This window comes from Marmota marmota, unplaced genomic scaffold (genome assembly GCF_001458135.2).
Source record: "Marmota marmota marmota unplaced genomic scaffold, marMar, whole genome shotgun sequence".
In the NCBI taxonomy this organism is placed as follows: Eukaryota; Metazoa; Chordata; class Mammalia; order Rodentia; family Sciuridae; genus Marmota; species Marmota marmota.
The window spans coordinates 12,879,428-12,905,475 of NW_026000221.1; the positions used below are offsets into that span (position 1 = coordinate 12,879,428).

Consider the following 26,048-nt stretch of genomic DNA (forward strand, 5'->3'; position numbering starts at 1 on the left):
CAGGTGGTCAGGCTGGCAGGAGCATTGAGAATGGTAAAAGTTTCCTGATATAGGAGAGCAATGACCTCTCACTAGTGTCATTCCCCACAGGGCATGGAAGCCTGGCCTGTGTTGCCCTTCCCTGTGAGATGCTGGCTCTCATGGTAGCCCAGCACTATGGCTCAACCTCTAGACCACTGTGAGAAGAGACCAGTGACCTGCTCCCACAAAGCACCCTCTTGCAGTGTGTGTCTTCAAGTTGGGGAGGGTGCTAGGATGTGATTAAGGACACATATGTGCTGATGAGGTCACCTCAGACAAGGGGAGCAATGAAAGGCCCATGCCCCCGGGAGGCTAAGTAGTGCAGGTGTCCTCACCCATTTCGAGCAAAGTTTGCCCAGTATTTTATCATCCTCCAGCTCAGCACTCTCCTCCTCAGTGAGCCCAACTGTAGGAGGAGGAGGACAAGGGTCCAGGTCCTGGCCAACCTCATCCAGCTGTCCACTCCTGTGCCACACTCACCACCCCAGCTGTAGCCTGTCCCTGGGTCCCAAGGCTGAGTCCCTTTCCTACACTAACCATCCTGGGTCTGGGCCCTGTGCTTACCCAACCTTCCCTTACTCATCCCAGTCTCTAGTTGAAGCCACTCTTGGCTCACCACTGGCCCAGTAGGTCCTTTCTACCTTTGGACCTTGGGGTGTCATTTTACAAATGATTATGCCTCTAACCAACCTTGTCTCCTCCTATGCTAGATACCATGATTAAGGTGGGGACAGGTAGATGGATCCCAGATTGGAGTGGAAAGGACTTATATTCTAATCCTAAAGCAGCTTTATGAACTGTAATATGGTGGATCCCTCATCCTATTCTCTCTCTGAGCTACAGTTTCCTCATGTTTACAGCAACATCCCTTGGGGACCCAGCTAGGGCTCTATCTAAGCTCCTGGTGAATGAGGAAGACTTACCTTCACTGTCCTTTAGGGATCAAAAGACAAAAGTGATCTCATCATCACAGTCAGCCTTCACATGGGGCATTTTGATGTCCTTGAAGATGTTGGGCCAATGCTGGAACTCGTAGATGTAGACAGGGGCATGGGAACCTGGGTGCATAAACAGGCTGTGATGTGATGGCCCCCTCACCTGGAGCTCTCCTGCTTTACCCATGTATCAAAGTTGGATACAATCTGGACAATGGAAAGGGGAGCCCCAAGCTGGCGCAGGGGTAGTAGAAAAGGTTTTTGGTAAATCATAAACTTGGACTTCCTTGCTGTGTTCTCATGGGGAAATCACTAAAAGCCATTAAATCGGCCTCTTCATTTGTCAAATAGAGGTGATGTCTGTCTCTTACACTAACCATGAGGATTTTCTATATGAGGGCTACCAAGTATATTGCTTCCAGAGTTTGATAAAGACACATGTGGAAACCAGGACACCAGAGACCTCACCTGGGACCCACACTTGTGAGCTGCATTCCTATGCATCCAGAATTCAGCAAAGATATGGCCACGCTGATAAGGGCTGCTTGGAGTGCAGGAATCAGAAACATTAAGTCCAGCATCACTTTGTGAGGTAGAGTCTGAAGGTGTGGGGGTCCTCATTGTCTCCCATGTATTCCTCCATTAACAGGTCACCAAAGTTAGCAGGCAACATCTAGCACAGGGGATCATTGAAAGTCCTTTAAGCAAGCTCTGGGGAAGGAAGGCAAAGGCCTGTGGGTAGGCGGATGAACAGGGAATGGATGAAAGGACCAAGTTGTGGGGTGACCTCATATATTATCAAACACACAGGTCAGTCTTTTTTGCTGGGGTTTGTTGAGTGAACAGGATATCTAGTGTTCCCTGTATTTTTTTTTCCTTTTTTCAGTACTGGAAATTAAACCCAGGCGCACTCTCGATCTATCATATCCCCAGCCCTTTTGAGATATGGCCTTGCTAAATTGCAGAGGACAGCATTGAACTTGTGATCCTCTTGCCTAGTCTGCTGAGTCACTGGGATTACAGGTATGTACCACTGAGCCTGGTGTCCTCTAGATTTTTTTCAAGACCCCAGGAACCTCACCAACTGTGCCGACATGCTTTGAAGAATAGACGGCACAATCCCTCTGTCCATTTCCTTCTGGGTGTCAGCAGAGTCTGAGCCCTGGGTGGCAAAAAGTCTTGATTTAGAGATGGAGGAACCTAGAGCAACAAATGTGTGAAATCTCCTCAGGGCTTCCCAGACACAGGGCGTGGGAAGATGGACCTCACTGTGGCAAGAAGCCAACTCAATTCTTCATTGTTGACACCAACGATGCTGGGGACATGTTGAAAACCAACCAAAGCCAGAAGTTCCTCAAGCCTGGGCAGGAAGGTCCCATCTACCACATGAGAGATGGTCTTGAGGGCCTGAGGGGACACTCAATGACAGGAAGCACGGTCAAGGTTTGGAAAATTCCTGATATCCTCTGAGTGCTTTCCACCTTTGCTGGCTCACTCCTAAATGTCCATCCTAAAATGTACCATGAGTAGTTCCTCAAGGCCTGTTCCACCAATTCAAAGGCAGACATTAGTATGGAAATGAGGTAACTGTCCCAAGAGTTTGAAGGGAATTTGAGCATTCTGCCACACTTAGTCTCCATGCCATTCCTCAATACCCATGACCATTCAGCCTGATCTTGGTAATAGCCAGCATTTCCTCTTTGCTCTTGCCCCACTAGGCAGCTCCCCACAGGCAGCTCACCAAGGCCCCTGACTCCACCTTCCCACAGGCAGATAGGTTGGCCACCATCAGTAAAGGGACCAGGCAGGGTCTAGATCATCCCTCCAGGCTGGAGGCAAGTGTTGTCTAAAGTCCCAGATGAGTGCAGGTGACACCTAATTCTCAAAGGGTGTTGTGTGTGGATTGCTGCAGGTATGAAATTGTTCTATCCTCCCTGAAGCTCAGGTGTCAGCCAGAGGAGCCATCAAACCTGTTTAGATAGTTCTTCTTAGGATGAAGCTCCCAGGGTGCAGCTTTGCAACCATAGACCAAAATCAACCACTGTCAGGTAGATGTGTGTGGAAGGTGACCCTTGAACCCCTGAGCAATCTTTGGAGCAACATTAATTTCGAAGATACCCCAACTGTTGTTGTCCCCACTGAACAGACAGAGTAGAAGTGGCTATGATGGTGAGGGGCGAGGCTGTGGATCTTGGCTTTGGTGGTTGAGGACACTCACCATGGAAACCACCTCACATGAGATGAGGTGGCACCATGGAAGAGTTCTTGGGACATTGGAGACACCACATGTGAGGACACACTAGTGCCACCTGCAGACTCGCCAAAAATGGTGACCTGATCAGGGTTGCCTCCAAAGTGGGCGATATTCTGCTGGGCCCAGAGTAGGGCGGCCATTTGGTCCAGGTAGCCCCAGTGGCATGCTGGTCTTCAGTGCTGAAAAGTGGCAGGGACAATGATCACTGGACTATCATCTGTCTCTTCTGTCCCCATTGACTATCCCTGTCCCAGGCTCACCTGAAGAAGCCCAAAACACCCAGGCAGTACTGGATAGTGACCACCACCATATTTTCAATGGCTGCCAGAATAGAACCATCATATACGGAAGCCATGCTCACCACCAAGGCACCACCATGGATCCATACTATTACCTTGGAAATCAAGACAGATGCCATGTAGCCCTCACCCAGCCCAAATCCCCCCTAGGCTTATCTCTATTCTATCCACCACTTTTTGATAGTCTTTGAGTAGTTACCCACATGGACAGCACCCCAGCAGGTGACAAGATATTTCTTATGGGCAAGTGACTCTGGTTCATTCAGAAATCCAAAATTGCTTATGCCTTTGAGTCTTCCCATATATCAAAGTCTGTCTGTATTATTACCAGAAGTCCTTTGAGATGGAAATAAAAGGGTGTCTCCCTGAAAGTCCCACATAAACATTAACCAGTGTTCCCCATTTTATTAGCTCAATAGATAATCAGTGTTTAGGAATTTGGGTCACGTCAAAGTTCAGTCCTTGAGCTCCTGATTGTCTCTCCCTGGTATGAATGGGTTGTCTGTGTATTGGATCTACCCTAGGGCTACAGCCTAAGACCTCTGAGGACATCCAGGTCTCTATAATCCCATGCCCAGGACTCAGTTACTCACCCCAAGTAAGAAGGTTTTCTTGAACCTATTAGTAAGAGTCTTTTTATCAGGGTCCACACTGCAGTGGGGCTCAGGCTACTCTCATCTTTAAAAAATCTTCTTGCAAAACAGGTGTCCTCCCACTCAGCAGCTGACCAAGGTTTGGCACTCACAGGCAGGTTAGAGCCCTCATGGGCATGGGCAGGTGAGTAGATGCTGAGGTACAGGCAGTCCTCTGACATGGGATGAGGGGGAGGGTCAGATTCAAGAGGTTCACAACCAGTGTATTCCTAGCCACATCCTGCAGACACCTGGTGAGAATAGCACTTATTCCAGGAGCTGTGCCGTGGGCAAAACCAGACTTTGGGTCCAGAGTGAGTCTGGGTGCTGTCAGTCACCCCCGGTCCCCACTCCCCCTCAACCCTGCTCACACTTGATCCTTCTCCAGAGACTCTTCCCACCAAGTTCCAAGCCACAGGCTCGGGGGAAGCTGGGATGGAGCCCAGACCTCCAGGAGTTCTCAAGGTTGTTGAGCACTTGCATCCCACTCCCCCTGAGGCTGGGCAATCATGACTCTAGGGGCCTGTCTGGGAAACATTGGCTGCATGTGTTGACCAAATAATTCCTGTCATAGGTGTCCCCACACAGGTGGTACATGAATGGGTAGAGGAGACTCTCAGGGAATCACACCCCTCCCACAGAGTCTCCAGCTATAAGCACCTGCACCTGTTCCTTGGTCTCTGGCCCCTGGCCCTGTGGGCTTGCATAGTGAATGTAGAGGGGACATCCCAAAGGAGCCACTATTGCTCCCTCCTCAGGAATCTAGAGTATGTACTGCTGGGTCTTTTATAGGTTCTTTTCTTTTTAAAGGTTTATTTATTTTTTCTATCAAAGAACAGAATTATGACAGTGTAATTTAACAATCCTAATTGGCTTCATTTTTAATTTTAAAATCAGGTAACACTTCATTCCATAAAACAGAATCAGTTTTCCTATGAGCCAAGCACTCATCAAAAATAATTTGATGAGTTAACATCAGATTATTTATTTTGCTTACAGAAAATAAGGACAAGGGAACTTCAGTATTTTGCCAGTTGAGAATGGCTGTTTTCCCTCCAAACCAGATTTCTCTTGGAGGACCAGATGTGTCAGCTTGGTTTGATTGACTCCATGTTGTTGTTTTTTTTCCCCCTGGAATATTGTCTCTGTTAAAAAACTGGCTTCACAAAGAAGGTGGCAGCGGGAAAATTTCAGAATCCAAAGCTTAAAAATAAGTCTTGGGCAGTGTGGGGTTATTTTCTGTCTTTGGGAGGGATCATCCAGTGTCTGAGGCCAGGAGATAGAGGCTAAGTCCCCAGCCGCCCATCTAGGAGATGTCACTCTCAGTAGCATCTAGTGTCCTGACGTTTGCTCGCCCAGGATGACAGTGTGTAAGGAGCAGCAGGTCACAGGTGCCCCCTGACCCTCTGGGAGACAGAGCTCTCCCTGGGCAGACCCCAGGGCTGAGGGTCAATGGCCAGGGGAGAATCATATCAAGCACTCCCTGCCTGTGGTCCCTGAGGTCCTGGGTCAGGGATATAGGAGGCAGCTAGTGTCATAAGACGTCCCCATCCCCAGCCAGGCTGGGCGCCTGGCTAAGCGAGGAGAAAGACGGTGGCCTGGCCCCTGCGTCTGGTCTCACTTCCTCCCCCGCACCGCCTGGAAGGGGAGGAAGTGACACCCAGGGGAAGGCAACCGTCACATTCAAGTTCAGGGTGCGACAGCTCAGTCTTCCCCCCAACAGGCCCCATACTCAGCTCCCCTTCATGGGCCACGTCCCTTCTGAGAGTCACGCCCTGCCCTTTATAGGCACAAGGACCCAGAAGTTCCAGGACACGTCCATGTTTAGGCCCTCGGAATTGGAAGTGCCTCAAGCGTCCATGTTTAGGCCCCCGGGTCCGGATCCAGAAGTTTCAAAGGTGCACGTCCATGTTTAGGTGCCCAGATCTGGAAGTTCCTCGAGCGCACATCCATGTTTAGGCCATAGCATCCAGAAGTGCCTCAGGTGCACATCCATATTTAGGCTCTAGGATCCTGAAGTTCCTCAGGTGTCCATGTTTAGGCCTCTGGATCCAGAAGTTCCTCAGGCGTCCATACTGAGGCCCACGGATCCAGAGGTTCCTCAGGTGCACGTCCATGTTTAAGCCCCTGGGTCTGGAAGTTCCTCAGCATCCATGTTTAGGCTCTAGGATCCGGAAGTGCCTCGGCGTCCATGTTTAGGCCTCAGGATCTGGAATGCCTCAGGCATCCATGTTTAGGTCCCCGGATCCAGAAGTTCCTCAGGTGCACGTCCATCTTTGGGCCCTTGGATCCGGAAGTGCCTCAGGCATCCATGTTTAGGCCACAGCATCCAGAAGTTCCTCAGGCGCACGTCCATGTTTAAGCCCCCGGGTCCGGAAGTTCCTCAGCCCTTTTATAGGTTCTTAAAGCCAAACTCACACTCTCCCAGACACACATCCGCTGGCTGCAGAGAACTTCTGTCAAAACGTGAGCTGGGACAAATGTGTCTTTGCAACTAATGCTCTCTGGGTGCCAAGGCCTGAGATGGGAGCCTGCGGAAGTTAGCAGCTGCTACACTCTGATCCTCTCTCATTGGAAACACGCATATGAGAATCTTCTCAATGCAGAGGAAAACTGCCTGAGCAGTTTAGATGAAGGAACCACAGAAGTACCTTTCCCTACCCTAGCCTTAAGGTTTCCTGGACCCCAGGAGAGCTTACATGGCCGGGTGGGAGGTCCCATCCCTCACACCACTCCAAGATTCAGGGGGCTCAGGGGCTGCAAAGTGCAGTGGTCCTACAGGTGGCTTGGCAAAGGGAATTCACAGGAAGGTGTGGACCTCCACATTGGTGCTCTTCACGTGGACAAGGCTGCCCCGTACCTGCCCGGTGTGAGTGGTCTGGATGGAGCTGACTGAGTCCTGGCCTGTGGGCAGAAAGATGCACTTCAGGCTCAGGCCTGCCCATCAGCTGCTGGCCTACAGCACTGTGGCCTGGTGGGCCCTCCTCAGCTCCGCCTGTGGAAAGACCCTGATCTGTCAACATTTGCTTCAGAAACTTTCTGCCTATCCCACTGTGACTCTCCACAACTGCCTCCTGATTGTATTCTGATGACACAGGCCAGAATTAGTCCATACATAGACACAGAGAGCAGACTGGAGGGTATGTATGGTGGGGTTAGGTTTACATGGAGGAAAAGAGGTGAATTTTGTGTGTAAACTAAAAAAGAAATGGGTGGAATATAATTATTTTTCAAAGTTGGTATTATGATCTACTATTTGCAAATTATGAACCTTATTTGAATCTGGGTTTTTTAGTAAAGACTATTATCAGTATCATTGTATAATAAATTAGAACATTTCAGTAGATATTTCATTATAATGAAAACACACAGTATTGCAGAAATACCTTTATTGATCTACTTATGTGTATATCCATAGTAATATCTATATCAATCTTCCTCTTCTTTTTTTTCAGTAGGAACTCATGAAAAATTTACCCATGATGTGATAGCTGGGGTTGCTTTTGAACAATGGTGCAAAGGACAGGGTGCATTTCAGATAATCTAGGTTGTGACAGTCCAGATACTTGTTGAAAGTGGCTGATGGGCACATTGGGTTCATTAACTTTCCTCTCTGGCTCATATGAGGCTCATCCCTCTGTGCTGTGCAGCTCTTGGGCAATTACATCTCGCTCTGTGCAGGGAGGTGTTCAGTAAGGCCACTGTCCTCCTGATGTTTTTGCCACCTGCAGTGGCTCCCACCTCTTGTACCTTCCCTTCACAGTCTCAAGTTCTGCCTCTGCAGAAATTGGCAGATCTGAGCCAGGTTCCATTAGAAAAAACAAAAGACAAGGACAACCTCAGGGATCTCCTTCTGCCCTGCCCAGGGTGGATCCTAATGTATCAATATGTGTCAACTGCTGTGGTTGAGGCTAGGCGTGGCAGCCAGGTAAAGGCTCCAGAGAAGACAGTCTAGTATCATCTTTCTGCCATGGTTTGGATGTGGTTTGTTCACCAGTGATTCATGTGCTGGAAGTTTAGTTCCCAGTGTGGCAGCATTGAGGAGGTGGGACTATAAAGGGGTGGGGTGTAACGGAAGGTGATTGGACCATGACTAAGGTTTTTGGAGTGGATTGGATCTCATAGGAGTATATTAATATCCTGGAAAGCGAGAATGTTCTAACAGGGCAGCCTAGCCACTCTCCAGTCTCTTGCTTTGCTCCTGCCGTATGATCTATCTCATAAACTCCTGCTATATCATTTCTTTGCCACTTTATGACATAGCTACAAGGCCCTCTCCAGAGGTAGACCAGAGCCAGGCAAAGTGATGCACTCCAGTAATATCAGAGGCTTGGGAGGTTGAGGCAGGAGTTTTGTGCATTTGAGACCAGGCTCAGTAACTTGGCATGAGCCTATGTCAAAGTGAAAAACAAAAAGGTTTAGGGATGTTGCTCAGTGGCAGATCATCCTTGGGTCCATCCCTAGTAGTGTCAACCACAACAACAGACCAAAAACAAAAACAGAGGCAGACCAGAGAGGGCCACCTGATCTTGATTTTCAATATCTAAAACTGTGTGCAAAATAATTACTTTATTTATAGTTACCCTGTGTTGGCTATTTTGTTACAGAAACACAAAGCAAACTGAGACAGAAAATTGGTACTAAGTGTGGTGTTGTTTCTCAAACAATACCTGAAACTGTGGAAGTGGCTTTGGAACTAGTTAACAACCAGACGTTGGAGGAGTTTGAGGGAGTAGTTAAGAAAAGTCTTGGGTTTTTGGGCTTGAAAGTGCATGTCTGTAATTCTAGTACTTCAGAATTCCAAGGCAGTAGGATTGCAAATTCAAAGCCAGCCTCAGTATCAGCAACTTAATGAAGCCCTACAAACTTTACAAGATGCTATCTCAAAAAAAAAAAAAAAAAATTGGGGATATGGCTCAGTGGTTAAGTCCCCTGGGGTTAAATCCCCTGAACACAACAACAAAAGAAGTTGAAGAATGAAAAAGAAAGAAAAGTATTGTACTGCTGTAAATGGAGAATTATCAGTATTCCTGGTGAGAGTTCAGACGATAAAGAGACTAGAAGGAGCTAGAACATCATAGAGATTGGTTAAGTGGTATTATTCAGAATGCTGATAGCAATGTGCTTAGTAAAGGCCATCCTAAGGAGGCTTCAGAAGGAAGTGGGAGCCATCTGTGGAAATTAGAAGAAAGGCTGCCTTTGATCACTGCAAACAGTTGACTACACTTTATTCAAGCTTAAAGACGTCATGGAAGGCCATATATAAGATTGAAGACCTAGAGGAATCAGGGAACAACATTTCTAAGCAAAATGTAGAAGGAGTTGTGTGGTTATTTTTGGTCATTTTCAGTGAGATTTACAATGATACTTGGCAAAGGCAAGCATACCCTAAAACACTGGGAATGCACAGTCTGCCCACCTAAAGAGCAAAATGGGAGATTGGGTGAGAATATAGAGGATGGGAAAGAGATTACTACGGTTGGGAAGAAGCCAGGCTCTCTGCTTCAAAACCATGGGAGAGAAGGCCTGAGGCCTACACATAATCTTCCAGGTGCCCTTCCATCAGGAGCCCAGAAGACCATGGAAGGGGCCCCAGCATTGTCTCAGGATTCTGCTCCTTGTGTTCTAGCAAAATGCTCTGGGTCTGTCCAACCATGGTTCACGAAAGCCCAGGCATGACTCCTGATGCTGCTCCAAAGGGAGCAAGCAACAGACCTTGGTGATGCCCAAGTGGAGCTATTTTGTAGGTCCAAGGGCTCTGCTGTCACAACAGCTTCCCTTGGGTTTCAAAGGAAAGTTCTGGAGGCCCTGCTGTTGGAGTGCAGTCACTGCAAAGATTCTTCACCAGAATGCCTAGTGAGGCCATGAGAGTGGGACCACTGCTCTTGAGACCCCAGAATGTAGAGCCACTGGCAGTGTGCAATGCCAGCCTAGGAAAGCCACAGGCCATGGCATGCAGCCCAAGAGAGCAGCCATGTGGGCTGCAAGCAGCATCACCCCAGGGGTGGGGCTGCCCAAGGCCCTGGGACCAGTACCCTGCCCTGTGTCTAGGAGGCTGGACTTGGAGTTTGGGGATCTAGTGTCTTCTTTGGTTATTTTCAGACTTGCTAGAGGTCTGGGAGTCCTTTCTACTGGTTTTTCTTCCTTTTTGAAACAGGACTATCTATCTGCCCTGTGCCTGTTTCAAGGCTGTATCCTGAAACCATGTAACTTGTTGGAAGTCATTTGCCTTGAGTTTCAGATGGTACTTGGGACTTTGCTCTTTGGAGCCATGCTGGCAAGGTTTTAGGCTTTGAGGACTATAGGCATGGAATGACTGCATTTTGCATTGAAAGAAGGATGTGAACCTTGGAGGGCAGGGGCAGAATGGTATGGTTTGGATGGGTTTGCCCCCAAAAGGATCCTATCATGGATGACAGGTCCCCAGTGAGGTGGTACCTTTCATAAGTAGGACCTAGTGATTGGCTCAGGACTGCCCCATGTGAAAGGATTAATGCTAGTCTTTCAGAGTGGATTAGCTCTCATAGGAGTGGGTTAATTCCTTTGAGGTGAGTGTGAGATTTTATAAATAGAGCAAGTCGGCCTCTTCCCTGTCTATTGCTTTCATTCTTACTAAGTGATCTCTCTCCCACAAAATCCTAGGATGTCATGCCATTATCATTTTATGACATAGTTGAAAGTCCCTCACCAAGACCGAACCAGAAACCGTCAGCTGATCAGAGATTTTCAGGCTCTAAAACTGTGAGCTAAATAAATCTATTTCCTTTACAAATCATCCAGTGTCAGGTCAGTCATACTGGTTTAGCACCCCAAATCGAACTAAGATATGTTCCAAGTCAAAAGGCACACTCCATACGCACTGCATGTCTATAATCCCAGTGACTCAGGAGGCTGAGGCTAGCCTCAGCAAATTAGCAAAGCCCTAAACAATTTAGTGATATTCTGCATCAAAATACAATGGAAAGGGCTGGGGGACATGGCTCAGTGGTAAAGCAACCCTGTTATCCAGGGTTGTACCAAAAAGTACACACAGTACCAAAAAGGGGGTATGGGTGGTACGTACCTCTTCCCAGTAACATGTTGCCTACAGAATTCTTTACTGGGTGAAATTTCTTTTCATTTAATGTACACAGACAGCAGTCCCAGATGCCTCAGGTTTGTATTGTGACAGTCATGGACAAAGTCTGCTAAAATGTCCCTGAACTTGTTAAGTCAACAGTACATCATCCTTTCCACTCCATGGTGGAGGAAGCTGCAACATGTAAGAGTATGAGGTGACTCCAGAGGGTGAGTTGTGGTCATGTAGATGGAAACCAGGAAAGAAAGAAAGAAAGCCAGTCTGAAAGTGATGAATCATTGGGAGGGGACTGTGTTTAGGAACTGCCAAAGAGGCCCAAGAGAACTTGTTTGCCCCTTCTTCCAAGTGAGGACATAGTGGGAAGGTGCCATCTAGAAACCAAAGCAAGACCTCCCCAGACAACAAATCTGCTAACCCTTGATTCTGGACTTGTTACCTCCTCCACAGAAGTCAACACGTTTGCATATTTCATCAGCTACACAGTTTATTGTGTTTATTTGTTTATATTTTGTTGGTAACACTGTGATCAAACCCAGGACATTGTGTCTGCTTGGCAAGTACTCCACCACTGAGCTACTCTCCCAGGATTTGTTGTTTTATTTTGAGCTCAGGTCTCTACAAGTGGCCAGCCTGGGATGCATATGTAATTCTTCTCCCTCACCCTCTTGAGTTACTTGGATTATAGGCATGTGCCACCGTGCTTCACTAGATTGTTGTTGTTGTTGTTGCTGTTGCTGTTGTTGTTACAGCAGCCTGATGGAGTAAAACCTTGGGGCTTCTGGTGTACAGCTTTTCTATAGAGGTCTCACTGGTATGAGAACATGGGGTACTTGCTGAGAGGTGGGCAAGGGGTTCAGAAAAGTACCAGCTCTGCTTCCTAAAACTTCTCTGCCAGCATGGGAGGGTGTGGCAACTAGGAGGAGGGGGAAGGGATTGTAGGGAAGGAGAGGGGAGGAAGGGAGGGAGGGACTCAGGCACAGTGGGGTGAGGAGGAAGGTGGGCATGCACTGGATTACCCATCCACAGCCTCCTTGGGAATTACTGAGTGTGTCTAACAACAGAGGACCCATGGCAAAGTGTATGGACGAAGAGCTATGTGAATGAGTGGGTCAACCATGGTTCTTTGGTGGGCATGTGTGGGCACCACAGGAAGACCCTATCACACCTAGCACACCCCTGTCTTCCTGACAAGGAATCTAGAACTCTGTGTGCTTGTCCTCAGCCCTCTTTAGCTCCTGGATCTTCTGAGGCAGGGTCTTGGTCCAGAACTGCAGCCTGTGTGACTTCAGGGCCTGGCCCACAGCAGGCTGGATGTCCAGCTGCAGGTACTGCTGGTCCTGGTCGAACAGTGGCCAGTGGGGTAGGCCCTCTCCATTGGGGTTCCTGTGCACATGCCCTCCCAGCAGGGCAGGGTGAGGGTCAGTCTGAGTTCTGTTGAAGTGAGATCTGACTACCCACCCCAATTTTGGACAGGGAAGCCAGTCAGGCAGATGGGGGTGTTGAGAATGGGGAGAGGTGTCCTGATATAGGAAAACAATAACCTCTCACTAGTGTCATTCCACAAATGGTAGAGCAACCTGGCCTGTGTTGTCCTTCCCTGTGAGAGGCTGGCTTTCATGGTAGCCCAGCACTATGGCTCACCCTCTGGACCACTGTGAGAAGAGACCAGTGATCTGCACCCACAAAGCACCCTTTTTTAGTGTGGGTCTTCCCATTGGGGAGGGGGCTAGGATGTGATTAAGGACACACATTTGCTAATGGGGTCACCTCAGACAAGAGGAGCACTGGAGGGCCCGTGTGCCATGGGAGGCTGAGAGGTGCAGGTGTCCTCACCCATTTCGAGCAAAGTTGGCCCAGTACTTCATCATCCTCCTTTTCAGCAGCTCCTCCTCCTCAGTGAGCTTCACTGTGGGGGAGGAAAGCAAGGGTCCAGGTCCTGGCCAACCCCATCCAGCTGTCCACTCCTGGGCCACATCACCACCCCAGCCCCAGGCTTATGACCCTTCCCTATCACAACAGTCTTGGGGCCAGGCCCTCAGCTTGCCCAACCTGCCTTTACTACTCCCAGCCTTTAACTGAATCAACACTGGGCTCCTCCTTGGCCTACCAGTCTCCTTCTTTTGGATACTGTGAAATCATTTAAGAAATGATTTGGCTTTAAACCAACCTCGTCTTCTCCCATGCTAGACACCATGTTTAGGGTGGGAACAGGGGTAAGGAGCATAGATTGGACTGGAAAGGTTTAACCCTGGAATGACCTGTTGAGTTGTAAGATGGTAGACACTGGATCCCATGTTCTCTCTTAGCCCCAGTTTCTCATTGTACAATGAGAGCAATTGTCACCTTGTAGTCATGAGAATTCTCCTGTGGAACAAGGAGTGCTCACCTCTCATGCCATTGATGAAGGATCCAAAGACAAAGAGGATCTCGTCAGCATGGTCAGCCTTCACATGTGGTGGCCTCATGTCCTTAAACATACTGGGCGGATGCTGGAACTCATAGAAGTAGACAGGAGCATGGGAACCTGGAGGGTGGACAGGATGTGTCACTCTTGGTGACACGATTGCTGGGTCCAAGCTGGCTTGAATCTTCACAGTGGCTTGGAAGCCCAGAATGGATCAGAGGCAGTTGCAAGGCTCTTTGTTAAGTCATGTCTTGGACTTCCTGGCTGTGTGGTGACAGGCGAGTCCTTCAGTGACACTACCTTAGTTCCCTCCTCTGTAAAATGTGTGTGATGTCTATGTCTTACTCCACCTATAAAGATTTACTGAGATGAGAGCCTTCAGGTGCCTGGGACAAGGGTCTGGATAAAGACATGTGTCAGGACCTGACACCAGACCTCACCTGGGACCCACAGCTCTGAGCTGTCTCCTAGGAAGCCAGGATTCAGGTTCAGACACACTCACTCTGATAATGTGCTACTTGGAGTGCAGGCATCACAAACATGAAGTCTGCCATCATCTCCTGGAACTGTAGTCGGAGGGTGTGGGGGTCCTCGTTGTCTCCCATGTACTCCTTCATCAATAGGTCAGCACATTCGGCAGGCAACATCATCTAGTCCAGGTGACCAGGGAGAGTCATGTTAAGCAGTCTCTGGGACAGGGAGGCAGGAGCTTGAGGGTAGGGGTTGGGGTTTGGGATGTGTCAGGGAGGAGGGCAATGCTTTCAAGCTGTGTGGTGACCCCACTCACAAATGCACATAGATCAATCTTTGCTCCTGGGGATTACTGAAAAGGAAGAGTGTCTGGCTGCACTCTTGCCTGGTGCAGGACCCAAGGAGTCTCACCGTCTGTGCTGATATTCTCTGCAGAACAGCTTGCATGGTCTCTCTGTCTAGGTCTTTCTGGATTTCAGGGGGGCCCATGAGCTGTGTGGTGAAAAGATAATCTAGAGTTGGGGGTGAGATGACCAGGACCTACGAAGTCTGAAGCTACTCCCACCTGACACTATCAAGGAGATTTGGAGATGGGATTTACCATGGGAATGATCCAGCCATACTCATCATTGTTGACACCAATGATGCTTGGAACAGGTTCAAAATCAGCAGAGGCCAGAAGCTCCTGGGGGTGCCTGGGTAGGAAGGCCCCATCCACCACAGCAGGAATGATCTTGAAGGCCTAAGGGGGCATTCAAAGTCCAGGAGTACAGGAAAGAAAGTCTCTTTTCTAATGATACCTGAGTTAACTCCAACCCATCCTAACTAATCCCTTGAGTCTCAGACCAACATTCAGAGATTCTATACCTGGTTCGGCATATTGTTGTCTCAATTCCCATCCAAGGCTATGAGGATACAAGAAAATCAGGCCTTGGAAATGAGATCATTTTTCCACAGTGGAAAGCACTGTGTTTTTCTTATACCATAGCCCCTGTCTCCTCACTAATGTCCATTCATCCTTACCTTGGTAATAGCTAGCATTTCCTGTTCACTCTTGCCCCGCAGGCAGCTCACCAGGGCCTCTGACTCTACTTGCCCACAGGCAGACAGGTTGGCCACCATCTGTAAAGAAAGGGCAGTGTTGCCAAAATCTCAGCTGTGTGCAGGTTGCCCTTAATTATCAAATTGTATCCTGTGTATAATGCTGCAAGTGTGAAATCCTTCCACATTTCCTGAAGCTCAGGTATCAGCCAGAGGAGCCATCACACCTTCTTCCATGGGTCTTCTGAGGATAAGGCCCCCAGGGTGCAACTTTGCAGATCATAGAGAAAAATCAACACTTGAGGCAGAGGTGTGTGGATTCAGACCTTTGAGCTCCTCTGAAACCCTGGGATGGTGGCCAGTTCTGGAGACACCTGGATGGTCTTTATTCCCATGGAACAGACAGAGTGGTAGAGACTCGGAAGTTGAAGTGTGAGGCAGCAGATTTGGCTGTGGGTAGTAAAGGATACTCACTGTGGAGACAACTTTAGATGAGCTGGTGATGAGGTCAGGCAGCAGGGCCACCCCACTCTCCATGATGGCACCATGGAAGAGTCCTTGGGACATTGGAGACACCACAAGTGAGGACACACTAGTGCCACCTGCAGACTCGCCAAATATGGTGACCTGATCAGGGTTGCCTCCAAAGTGTGCGATATTCTGCTGGACCCAGCGTAGGGCAGCCACTTGGTCTAGGTAGCCCCAGTTGCCAGTGGCATGTTGGTCTCCAGTGCTAAGAAATGCAAGGATGATGATCAATGGATGGTCCTCTGTCTACTCAGCCCTCATTGACCATCCCTGTCCCAGGCTTACCTGAAGAAGCCCAGAACTCCCAGGCGGTACTGGACAGTGACCACCAGGACATTTTCAATGGCTGCCAGAATAGAACCATCATACATGGAAGCTGAGCCCACCACCAAGCCACCACCATGGATCCAGACCATCACCTGGGAAATCAGGAGATATACCATGTGGTAGCCACAGTGCCCAACTCCATCCAGGCTGAACCTCTCATCTGAAAACCACTTTGGCTTGTGTAGCTACCCACACAGAATGCTAGTAGGACCTCATGACCTAGGGCACTGGTGACAGAGTAAGTTCAATTTGGAAGAACAGGCCTCCCATACTTTGGAGTCAAACCCGGAAGCAGAACATGGATCTATTCCTCTCAGAACTACTCGGAAAGGAAAAGAAAACTGATGTTTCTGTGATTATCCCACTTGAACATTAATTTAAAGTGTCATCTAATCTCTGGCCCCCAAAATAATCGATGATCATGGAATTTAGTGATCTCAAAGTGCACCTTTGGGCACCTGAATGGATCTCGTACAAGCTGGTGAGTTGATCAGTGGGTCAGAACATTTGGCCTCTGAGAGCATCCAGGGCTCTTTGACTCCATGCCTAGGTCAGCTACCTGCCTGCATAAGAGGCCTTCTTGGAGCTGATAGTGAGAAACTTTTCATGGTAGTTCACACCACAGTGGTGGCCAGCTGAACCTGTGTCTTCCAGTGTCATTGGTATTGTTATGTAGTACTTGGGGTCAATCCCAGGCCTTCACAGCATTGTGCTAGCTCTCTACCTTGAACCATGTCCCAAGCCCACTTTAATGCTCTCCCCAAAAAAGTTCTCCCACCCTTCAACTGACCATGACTTAACACTCACAGGCAGGTTAGAGCCCTCACGGGCATGTGCAGGCGCGTAGATGCTGAGGTACAGGCAGTCCTCTGACATGGGGATGGGAGGCAAGTTTTTCCTCCCTAGGTTCAGAGCCTCTAGATTCATTGCATCTGCATTTTGCAGACACCTGGTGACAATGGAATACAGTTACTCCAGGGGCTGAGCAGTGGTCAATCCAGACCTCAGGTCCTGACTTGATCCCAGACAACCTCACTCCTTGCCTTAACTGATGCCTGGCCTCTCATGATCCTTCTTTCAAGTCATTTCCTACTGGTTTCCAGGCCACAGGCTCCGGGAAGCAGAGATGGATTCCAGACCCCCAGGGAGGCCTCAAAATTGTTGAACACTTGATTCCAACTCCTTCTGCGGCTGGGCAATCCTGACTCTAGGGCCCTGTCTGGGAAACACTGGCTGCCTCTGTTGACAGTCACCACTTATCCCTGTCCCCATTCAGGCCTGGAACAGCATAGGTGTCCCCACACAGCTGGTGCCTGAGTGGATGGAGGTTAGTTTCTCACAGAAGGGTAATGGGGCATCCCATAGCCCAACTCGAGATTCTCAGAAAACCTCACCCCTGCACAGAGTTTCAAGCAGGGGCACATGCCCCTTTCCCTTGGCCCTGTGGGTGGGGTCCCCAAGGAGCCACCACTTGCTCTCCTCAGGGATCTGTAGCATTGATTGCTGGAGTCAAGGTCTTTTATAGATTCGGAGAGCCTAGCCGCCCTGTCCCAGACATATCTCCCCTGCTGGGAGAGAACCCCTGGAATAAGCCAAATCCAGGGACATTATTTTCTGCTCTGTGTTCAGTACTTGGAGCTAATAATGCCTCCACTCTCTGAGGCAGGGGCCTTCCAAAGTTACTCCTGCATTGGAAAAATGAATGTGGGAATTGTCCCAATGCAGAGAGATATATTTCTCTATATTTGTTCATTTAGGGCCTGGGTTTCAAAGCCGGTGCATCAGGTTGCTAAAAACACATTACCACTGACCTACAGCCCCAGGCCTTGCAGTGCAGTTTAGTTAGATGAAGGAGCCACTGCAGCCTGGCTCAGGGATTGTAGTACCCAACCCCACCCCAGCCCTGAGGTTTCCCAGGAGAACTTACATGGCCGGGTGGGAGGTCCCATCCCTCACACCACTCCAAGGTTCTGGGGGCTCAGGGGCTCCAAAGCGCAGTGGTCCTAGAGGTGGCTTGGCAAAGGGAATTCCCAGGAAGGTGTGGACCCCTGCATCGAAGCCCTTCACATGGAGAAGGCTGCCCCGCACCTGCCCGGTGTGAGTCGTCCGGATGGGGCTGACTGAGTCCTGGCCTGTGGGCAGAGAGATGCACTTCAGGCTCAGGTCTCATCAATCAGCTGCTGACCTACATCACTGTGGCCTGGTTGGCCCTCCTCAGCTCAGCCTTGTGGAGGGACCCTGATCTGTCAACATTCACTTCAGAATCTATATGCCCATCCCTGTCCCTATCCCCACCAGCACTATCACTCGACTGGGTCACAGCCTATCCTTCCAAGCTCACCAGGCCCCTGTGACTTGCCACCATCCTTCAGCCCTAGCAACTTCTAGCAGAATGTCTCTTGGGCTGATGGGTAAAGAGTGTCCGTTGCACTGACTGTGCCAGGTCATGTCAGACACTTAGAATTGTGGGAATAGAACTAAAATTTCCCATTCTCAAGGATATCATGGTTGAGAAGACAAGAAATGACATAAAGAAGCATCATTCATGTATTCAGAAAGAGACATTAGGAGGGGAGCGATGAGTTCAGACCATACAAATCTTGTCCTGCCTGAGGTTGGGGATCACGGCAAGGAGGCAGTGGAAAGTCAAGCTAGATATACCTGGTTTGTCCAAGTCATGATATTTGCCAAAAGTTGATGTTGGGCATATTGGGTTTAACTCATCTCTCTACCCCTAGAATGGGCCTGATCAGGGTGTTATGCAGCTCTCTGGCTGTCTCAGTCCTCTCTGTGCTTCAGGGTGCAGAAAGTTGGCAGTCAGGTCCACAGTCCTCCTGCTATTGTTGACATCTCCACAGCTCCCACATCACTGGGGCCTTCCCTCCCCCAGGCTCAAGTTCTCACTCTAGAATGTGGTAGATCGGAGCTGGTTTCCATAAGAAAAATTAAAAACTCCAAACTGCCTCCTCTCTCCCACAAAGTACACTAGCATCTGATGTTTGAAGCTACCTGGTACAGGACAGGCCAGGGCAGCATGCACTCACAGGATCAGAGAAGGAAATTGGCCAGCATCTCTCCAAGTCTAAAGACACACTGTTGTCCCTACCAACATGCTGTCTCCACACAATGCCTTGCCATATGGGTTCTTGGTTCATGTAATTCACGTGGCCACTCGCCACTAATGCCTGATATTCGTTACTACAAAGGACAAAGCCTGCTAAATATTCCTGCTTGGAGTCTGTTGACATTATGTAGCTGCTCCCTTTAAGAGAAGCCCTGCAAGAAACAGCAGGAGGAATCTCTACCATGCATGTAGTTGTGTGAAGTTTCCTCGTTTCAAGATGTGGAAAAGGTCACACCAGAAAATATGTGACCATTTAGATGAGAGACAAAGAAGAGTAGTGTGTAAGACCTGGACCCTATTTAAGACCTACATGGGCCTGTGGAGGAGCCAGGACTTGGTGGTCAGAAGACTGTGGGACTCAATTCTATACCCTCTCATACTCAGTTTTTTTTTTTTTTTTTTTGGACGTGATTTCAAGAAAAAAAAGACTCTTCTAAATAGAATCTTTCAGTGAAGCTAGAAAAATCTTCCTGCTGAGATAATTCTGGTTCTCCGAGACCCGGGGTAAGGGAGGAAGCCTATCAGTGGTGGTCTAAGTGGGACAAGTGAGCATGGATTCCTCTGTGCAGATTAGAGTGGGAAAATTGGGTCTATGTCCAATGCTCACACTAGAAGCCTTTGCCTTGGGAGGGATCCAGAGCTGCTAACACTCCCTGGGCATGGTACTCTCCTGCCAACACTTTATGATAGGGGCCTCGAGAATTCTAGAAGGTACAGAGCACTTCACCTTTGTTCTAGAACACAATCCAAGCCATGCCAGCTTGGGTTCGCAAGGAAAGGGAACTTACCAGTCATTCTGATCAGCTTTGAGAAGTGGTACTTCTGTAACCCCCAGCGCTGATTACCTTTCCTTTGGCTCCTACAGAAGGTGCCAGCACTTCTCTGGCCAAGGGGTCAAAACACTCAGAGCCAAATGTAACCAGCAAGCTCTTATATTGCTGTTGTTATTATCCAAGGGTGAGTAGTAGCTACAGCCACAACCACACACAGGAGAGGAAGGACCTCTATCCCTGTTCCTTTGCAAGGAGGCTTCTCACTTGCCCATTCTGTGCTCCTCACAATCCCCTCACACTAGCTCACTCCTCCATGGGGGTGTCCTCAGGCAGCTCTGACCCTCTCTGGCTCACCCTCTTGCCCCTCATCCCCTTCATCTGTCTTCTCTACCAACTCCCCCGCCCTGGTGCCTTCCCTCCAGGCTCAGGCTCTGTCTCTGTGCACTTTGGCAGATCCAACCTGGTCTCTACCACCCTCCCCATGGCAGCCTCACCCTGGCCCTGGATGAGGAGCATCAGGAGCCCATAGGCCACAATGATGAGCCAGGCAGGAAGTCGATGCAGGCACATGGTCGGCTCCCAGGGCTGCTTCTGTATTCCTGGGCTTCACCTGGAAATGCAGAGCAGCATTCTGCCAGGTGGAATTTGTACCTGACAGTGAGGAGGCTGGGAAATGGGTGGTGCCCTGCAATGGGTGTGCTGCAGGAGAGTCACTCTGAACTCTCAGAGGTCATGGAGCCAGTGTGCAGTGGGCAGGGCCCTACCCCTCTTCTTCCCTTGGGCACCTCCCAAGGTGCCGCACAGCCTCTGCAGCCCCTCTGAGATCCCAGGACCCCTCTCCTCACACCTGGAGTCACTAATTCCCTGTCCTTGCTGACCCAGGCCCATGAGGGTGTTGTGGAGGAGAGGAGGGAACAGAGAGCTCGAAGTAACTGGAGGAACCTGGAGGGCTTCTCTGGGGGGTGCAGAATGAAGATTTCCAGAGATGGAGAAATACATATGACCTTGCTGGAGTGAGGGGAATTGCTTGCACCGTGGCAGGGACATGTGACTGTGACCTTCATAGCTGACTTGGTGCCCTTCAATCATTCCTAATCTCTTATAGAGGATGTTCTAAGAACCTCTGAGGGCCCCTTCCTTATCTGTCTGATTCTTCTTTGTGAAGACATTTCTGTAGTTACCTCTCAGCATTTGACCTAGGTCCAGTTTACAGTAACTTATCCACTGGAAAGATGTGAAATGAGTGTCTGTTGGTCCAGGGAACTCCCAGGGATTAGGTGCCTCTGGGAGATTCTGAAACATTCTGAGCCCTGCATGGGTGAATAGAAGCCAGTCTGGGTTAGGAGGATCTCCTCAACCTGACTTCCCTGATGAAGGGGTGTGGGGGTCAACTTCAGGCAGCCTAGAGGTTCCCCTGCAAACTGACTTTTGCTAGCTTCCCCCTAGCCCCCATAGGCTCTCACAGCCCAGTGTTGTGTCCTTTTCATGCACTTTGGGGAGCAATCAGCTTTATCCAGATATGAGTAGCCATCATGCTGAGAGCACTGCTTCTCCTTAACCTCCACCCAATCAGCAAGGCTGTTGTGGACTCAGTTCCCCTTCCAGTGCACTCTGCTCCAAGCCATCGCCCCAGCTCCAGCCTGGGCAGATCCTTTCTCTGCCCTGAATCTCCTGATCTAATTCATAGATGGTCTTGGGCCTCCTCCCAGCTCAGTCCTATTATAAGCTCCTTTGTGATGACTGGACAACAAATGCTTTTTCCTGATCTGGAGTCTGCTAGGGTGAAGGTCCCCATGGGCTCTGCCATTTATGGCACCATCTTACAGAGGCCTTGGTTTTGACAATGACCAAGATAATAGTAATAATGAGAAATGATGAAGAGTTTCAGGAGCGTACCTGTGTATGCGTTTGTATATATTTTACTTTATACATCTGTAGAGATGAGAGAGAGAGAGAGAGAGAGAGAGAGAGAGAGAGAGAATGAAAGATGGAGGCAGAGTCTAAAAGTCAAAACAAACATGAGATTTCCCAACATGTCCTTTAAATATAATTTAATCTAAGACCCATAAGACCAAGTGTTGAAGAGGATATGGAGCAAATGATACCCTCATAAATGGCTGGTAGGGATGCAGAGTGACAGAGTCATTTTGGAGAACAGTTTGTTATTTCCCTTAAAAGTTCCACACACACTTGCCATGTGACTCAGCAATTCTATTCTCAGGTCTTTTCTCAACAGAAATGACAGCATGGGTCCATATAAATAATTTCTGAAAATGTCCCTAAGAGCTTCATTAGAATTGGTCAAAAAATGGAAGTCACTCAGATGTATATCAATTGGTCAGTGGATAAAGTGTGGTGTGTGCCTACAAGGAATGCCACTCCCCAGGAAAAGGAATCTGAGATCTGCTTTTGTCTCAAAAATAGGATGTGAAGTGACAGAGCCATTCCTAAAAGTGTCCATTTGCATCATATTTGGGGCAAGGACAACTAGAGGAACAAGCAATTAGGTGACTGCCTTAGAGCAGGATTCAGGGCAAGGAAGGACTACAAAGGGGCATGAGGAAGTTTAGGAAGTGAAAGAAACTGGTAAAACTTGTGGTGGTGGTGTTTGCTTATCTTACATATTACCTCAGAGTGAGTAAATTGTACACCCAAGAGATTAATTTAATTGTATATAAGTTATTCCACACTGGGCTGTGAATGGATGTAGCTCAGTGGTATAGTGCTTGCCTAGCAGGCCAAAGTGATAGGTGTGGTCCCTAGCACTGTACACACTCACACACACACACACAAACACACACATTCACACGCACACACTTAGACTCAACAATAATGCTATTTAAAAATCTATTAAAAATCTACAGCATATTGTGGGAGCCCCTTTGGATAATACAGTGTGCTTCTGCAGAACTGAAACACAGAGGCATGCTTGCAGGAACTCAGTAAATGCTATAAGGATGCACACATCAGTCTTCACCAAAAGGAAAGTCTTTCCTGCGCTGGGTCCCAACAGGCTTAATGTTAACCTTGTCTGTGCCCTGGTGGCCCAAATGGCAAAATGGAATTGTCATCTTTTGCCCAAAATTCATAAAGGTCTTTGTTTGGGGGCTTAAATGTAGTGAATGGAAAAAGGCATATCTCCCCTGGGAAAACTGGTGCCCCAGGAGGTCATGTCAGTCAGAGGTTGGGGAGAGGGGGCTCCCAAGGTCTTTGTAATGAGAAATCCAGCCTCTTAATGTCTGAGAGAAAAAGATTTGAGGTAACCCAGAGGCAATTGAGTATTATTTGCTACCTTTGTACAATGAGAAAAGATGAGAGGGTTTTATAGGAGGGGCCAGAGAAGCTTAGGGAGAGCAATAAGGGGAGAAGGAAAATCAATGATGTGGATGCCATAGTGGGTGGGGGATGGTCAGGAGGCTGCAGGGGGAATTCTGCAAGGCAGAAGGACACCTTACTGGATGGAGAGATTCTCAGGGAACCAGGGACAAGAATCTCTTCTCTGGACCTCCTGAGCTTTCCGAGGCCTCTTGCAGGACACACCACACAGAGAAACATCTTCTCAGATTTGTTATAATCATGTCACTGTGGGGCTCACATGTCTGCAGATTCACAGAGAATAAGAGTCAACTTCAAGATATAGGACCCTGAGGACCCCACCTGGCTCTCCTGGACATAATCAGCTGGCCCAGGCTTGAGAGTCAATGGAAAAACCCAGTTCTGCTTCTCACATGTGTGAGGCCTGTCACCTCTCTGGGATGGAAATAGATGGGTGAATGGGTTGCTTTAAATAGGCAGACACATTTTCCAGTAGTTTGCAATCTTGGTTGCTGAGATCTTGGGCTATAAGTGCTAGGGTGTGAAAACTTGTGTCCACCCAATTCACACATTGAATCCTAATCTCCAACATGATGGTATTAAGATTTATGGTCCTTGCTGGGCCTGGTGGCGCATGCCTGTAATCCCAGTGGCTCTTGAGTCTGAGATAGGAGGATGGGGAATTCAAAGCCAGTCTCAGCAATGTTGAGGGACTAAGAGACTCTGTCTCTAAATTAAAAAAGAAAATAGGACTGGGAAGGTGGCTCAATGGTCAAGTGCCCGTGAGTTCAATCCCAGGTACCAAAAGAAAAAGAGTTAGGATCCTTAGGGGATGAATATGAAACCACCAGTTATTGTGATGAGTTCTTCTTCCTCAAACGTTTAAGTCTGAACATTAGGGAAGTACCAAGGCAAGCATATAAAGGAGGTTTTATTCAAAAAGTAGTAATACAGACTTCTCCTGAAAGTAGAAGGGGGCCATAGCTGGTGATATCCTGGTATCCCAAGAAGTGAGAGCATCCTGCACCTTTTAAACCTTTTAGACTTTCTTTGTTTTCCTTCTCTCTTCCCCCTTATCTCTTCCTTCCTGACGAAGCCCAGGAAATGCTGGTGGAATGGCCAAAAGGTGAGAAGCAGGTGGGCTGGAAGGGCCAAGGTGGAGTGATGGGGTAGGAAGGAAGCTGCAGCCCAGGGGACCTTAATTAGCAGCTCCCTGTCTGTTCAGGGGGTGCTTCATGAACCACCTTTTAGGAGGGGCAGTATAGGCAGGGAATCCTGGTAGACAAAGTGCTCAGGAGGCATTACCATTCCAGTCTCCCAGGGGTGGTCTCCAACTTCCTGGACTCCAACTGGCCTCCATTTTCCTCCATCAACCCTATTACCTATCTACATTGACTGCCTGTCTTTAATTCTTGCTTCAATACGGTCATGGGAGGCATTATTTGTCACTTATACCATGTAATGACTCAGTGAGAAGGTGCCGTCCATGAGTGAAAAAGCCAAAGCAAGCTCTCCAAAGACTCCCAATCTGCTGGCATCTTAATTTTTTTTTTCTTTTTTCAGGACTGCGGTTTGAACCCAGTAGAATTTTACTACTGAACTACATCTCTAGTTCTATTCATTTTTAGTTTTGAAACAGTATTGGCATGAGATCAGTATTGACATCATGTCTGTCATTTTAGGCCAGGAGCCATTTTATCTAGGGACCTCCAGGCTTTGATTCTGAATGTGCCTGCTAAAAGGTTCTCCCCACCCCAGTCCATGACGCAACCCCTAAGCATGCTTGATGCTGCTCTCCTAGGAAAGACAGCATTGCCAGTTTGCTCTATGCTACTGACAATAAATCTCTCCCGTGAGATTCCGGTGTGTGGGGTGGTCCTTGGACTTTGCATGGACTTATGAGTGTCCTTTCACTGGTGCTGGGACCTGGGTTGGCTCTTGACCTTGTTCTCCCTTTGGAGACCTGCTTTGGGATCCTATCCTGAATCCTAGGCCACCCTCAATGCGAACTCATGTTCCATTTCACTAAGCACTTGACTTCTCATCCACCACTAGCTGATTCCGGTAAGTTCACCTGCCTTTAGTGAATTCAAACAACCTGTTGGTCCCAAGAGTGACCGTGGAACATCTGGCATTCCCAGGGGTCCCATTTGTCAGGGGCACCGCCAACCATGGCTTTGAAAGCTACAGTTGGTCCCTACCATCAACTGAATCCATAAGGTCAGAAGGTCTCACCTCTAGCATAAGATCTCTCTCTGGGTCTTGGTTACTCTTCGGGCTCAAAGCCCTGGTGCCAGGCACTGAGAACCCCTATGGGCCTTAGCCCCAGCTGCCATCCTGAGGTTATCTCTTGCTCGTTCAGTATGAGAAGACACAGAGGGACGCCTCTGTTCCTCCCTAGGAACTCTCTCTCTCTTGCCATGGGTGCAACTACCTCTGCCATCCCCTGGATACCCCTTGGTTGCCTTTTAGCAAATTTAGACTCACTCCACCTTACCCCTGACTTAAAGGAACAGAAACTAATTTGTCTCTGGAACCAAATTTAGCCCCTTTATACCTTAGACAATGATTCCCAATGGCCACTTAACAGCTCTCTAGATCCCAACATTTTTTAGGGAACTTTTTAAATTTTGTGAGCACTTGAAGAAATGCAAAGAGATCCCCTATGCTCAGGCCTTCTCTTTTCTTTCTTGCAAACCATCACTCTCCTCTTCCTGTTCTCTAGCCCAGGTTCTGCTGGCTTTTAAACCCTCTTTTCTTGACCTCAAGACTCTCCCGAAAACCCAGACTTTGACCCATTGATAGACCTTCTCCCTACCATTCTCCACTTTCTGCTCTGACTCCTC

The 26,048-nt window shown here is 48.6% G+C and overlaps 1 protein-coding gene across 9 annotated transcripts in view; it reads right to left on the reverse strand.

Annotated features, from left to right (window-relative positions):
• Positions 1-272: 272 nt before the first annotated feature.
• LOC107144789 (cocaine esterase-like) overlaps positions 273-26,048 on the reverse strand; it is an 80,702-nt gene continuing 54,926 nt past the window's right edge. For 4 of the 9 annotated variants that reach the window (XM_048792038.1, XM_048792040.1, XM_048792039.1 and 1 more), the window contains 10 exons: positions 16,798-16,939; positions 15,949-16,082; positions 15,610-15,868; positions 15,118-15,216; positions 14,696-14,836; positions 14,506-14,586; positions 14,126-14,273; positions 13,606-13,743; positions 13,053-13,125; positions 11,678-12,602 (listed from right to left, as the gene is read on the reverse strand). In XM_048792038.1, the coding sequence (XP_048647995.1) occupies positions 12,416-12,602; positions 13,053-13,125; positions 13,606-13,743; positions 14,126-14,273; positions 14,506-14,586; positions 14,696-14,836; positions 15,118-15,216; positions 15,610-15,868; positions 15,949-16,082; positions 16,798-16,939 (1,402 nt within the window). In that variant the 3' untranslated portion in view covers positions 11,678-12,415. Of the gene's footprint in view, positions 428-11,677; positions 12,603-13,052; positions 13,126-13,605; positions 13,744-14,125; positions 14,274-14,505; positions 14,587-14,695; positions 14,837-15,117; positions 15,217-15,609; positions 15,869-15,948; positions 16,083-16,797; positions 16,940-17,917; positions 18,123-19,902; positions 19,925-20,381; positions 20,539-26,048 lie in introns of those variants that run through there. The other 5 variants (XM_015488627.2, XM_015488628.2, XM_048792035.1 and 2 more) reach the window with 5 other exon arrangements.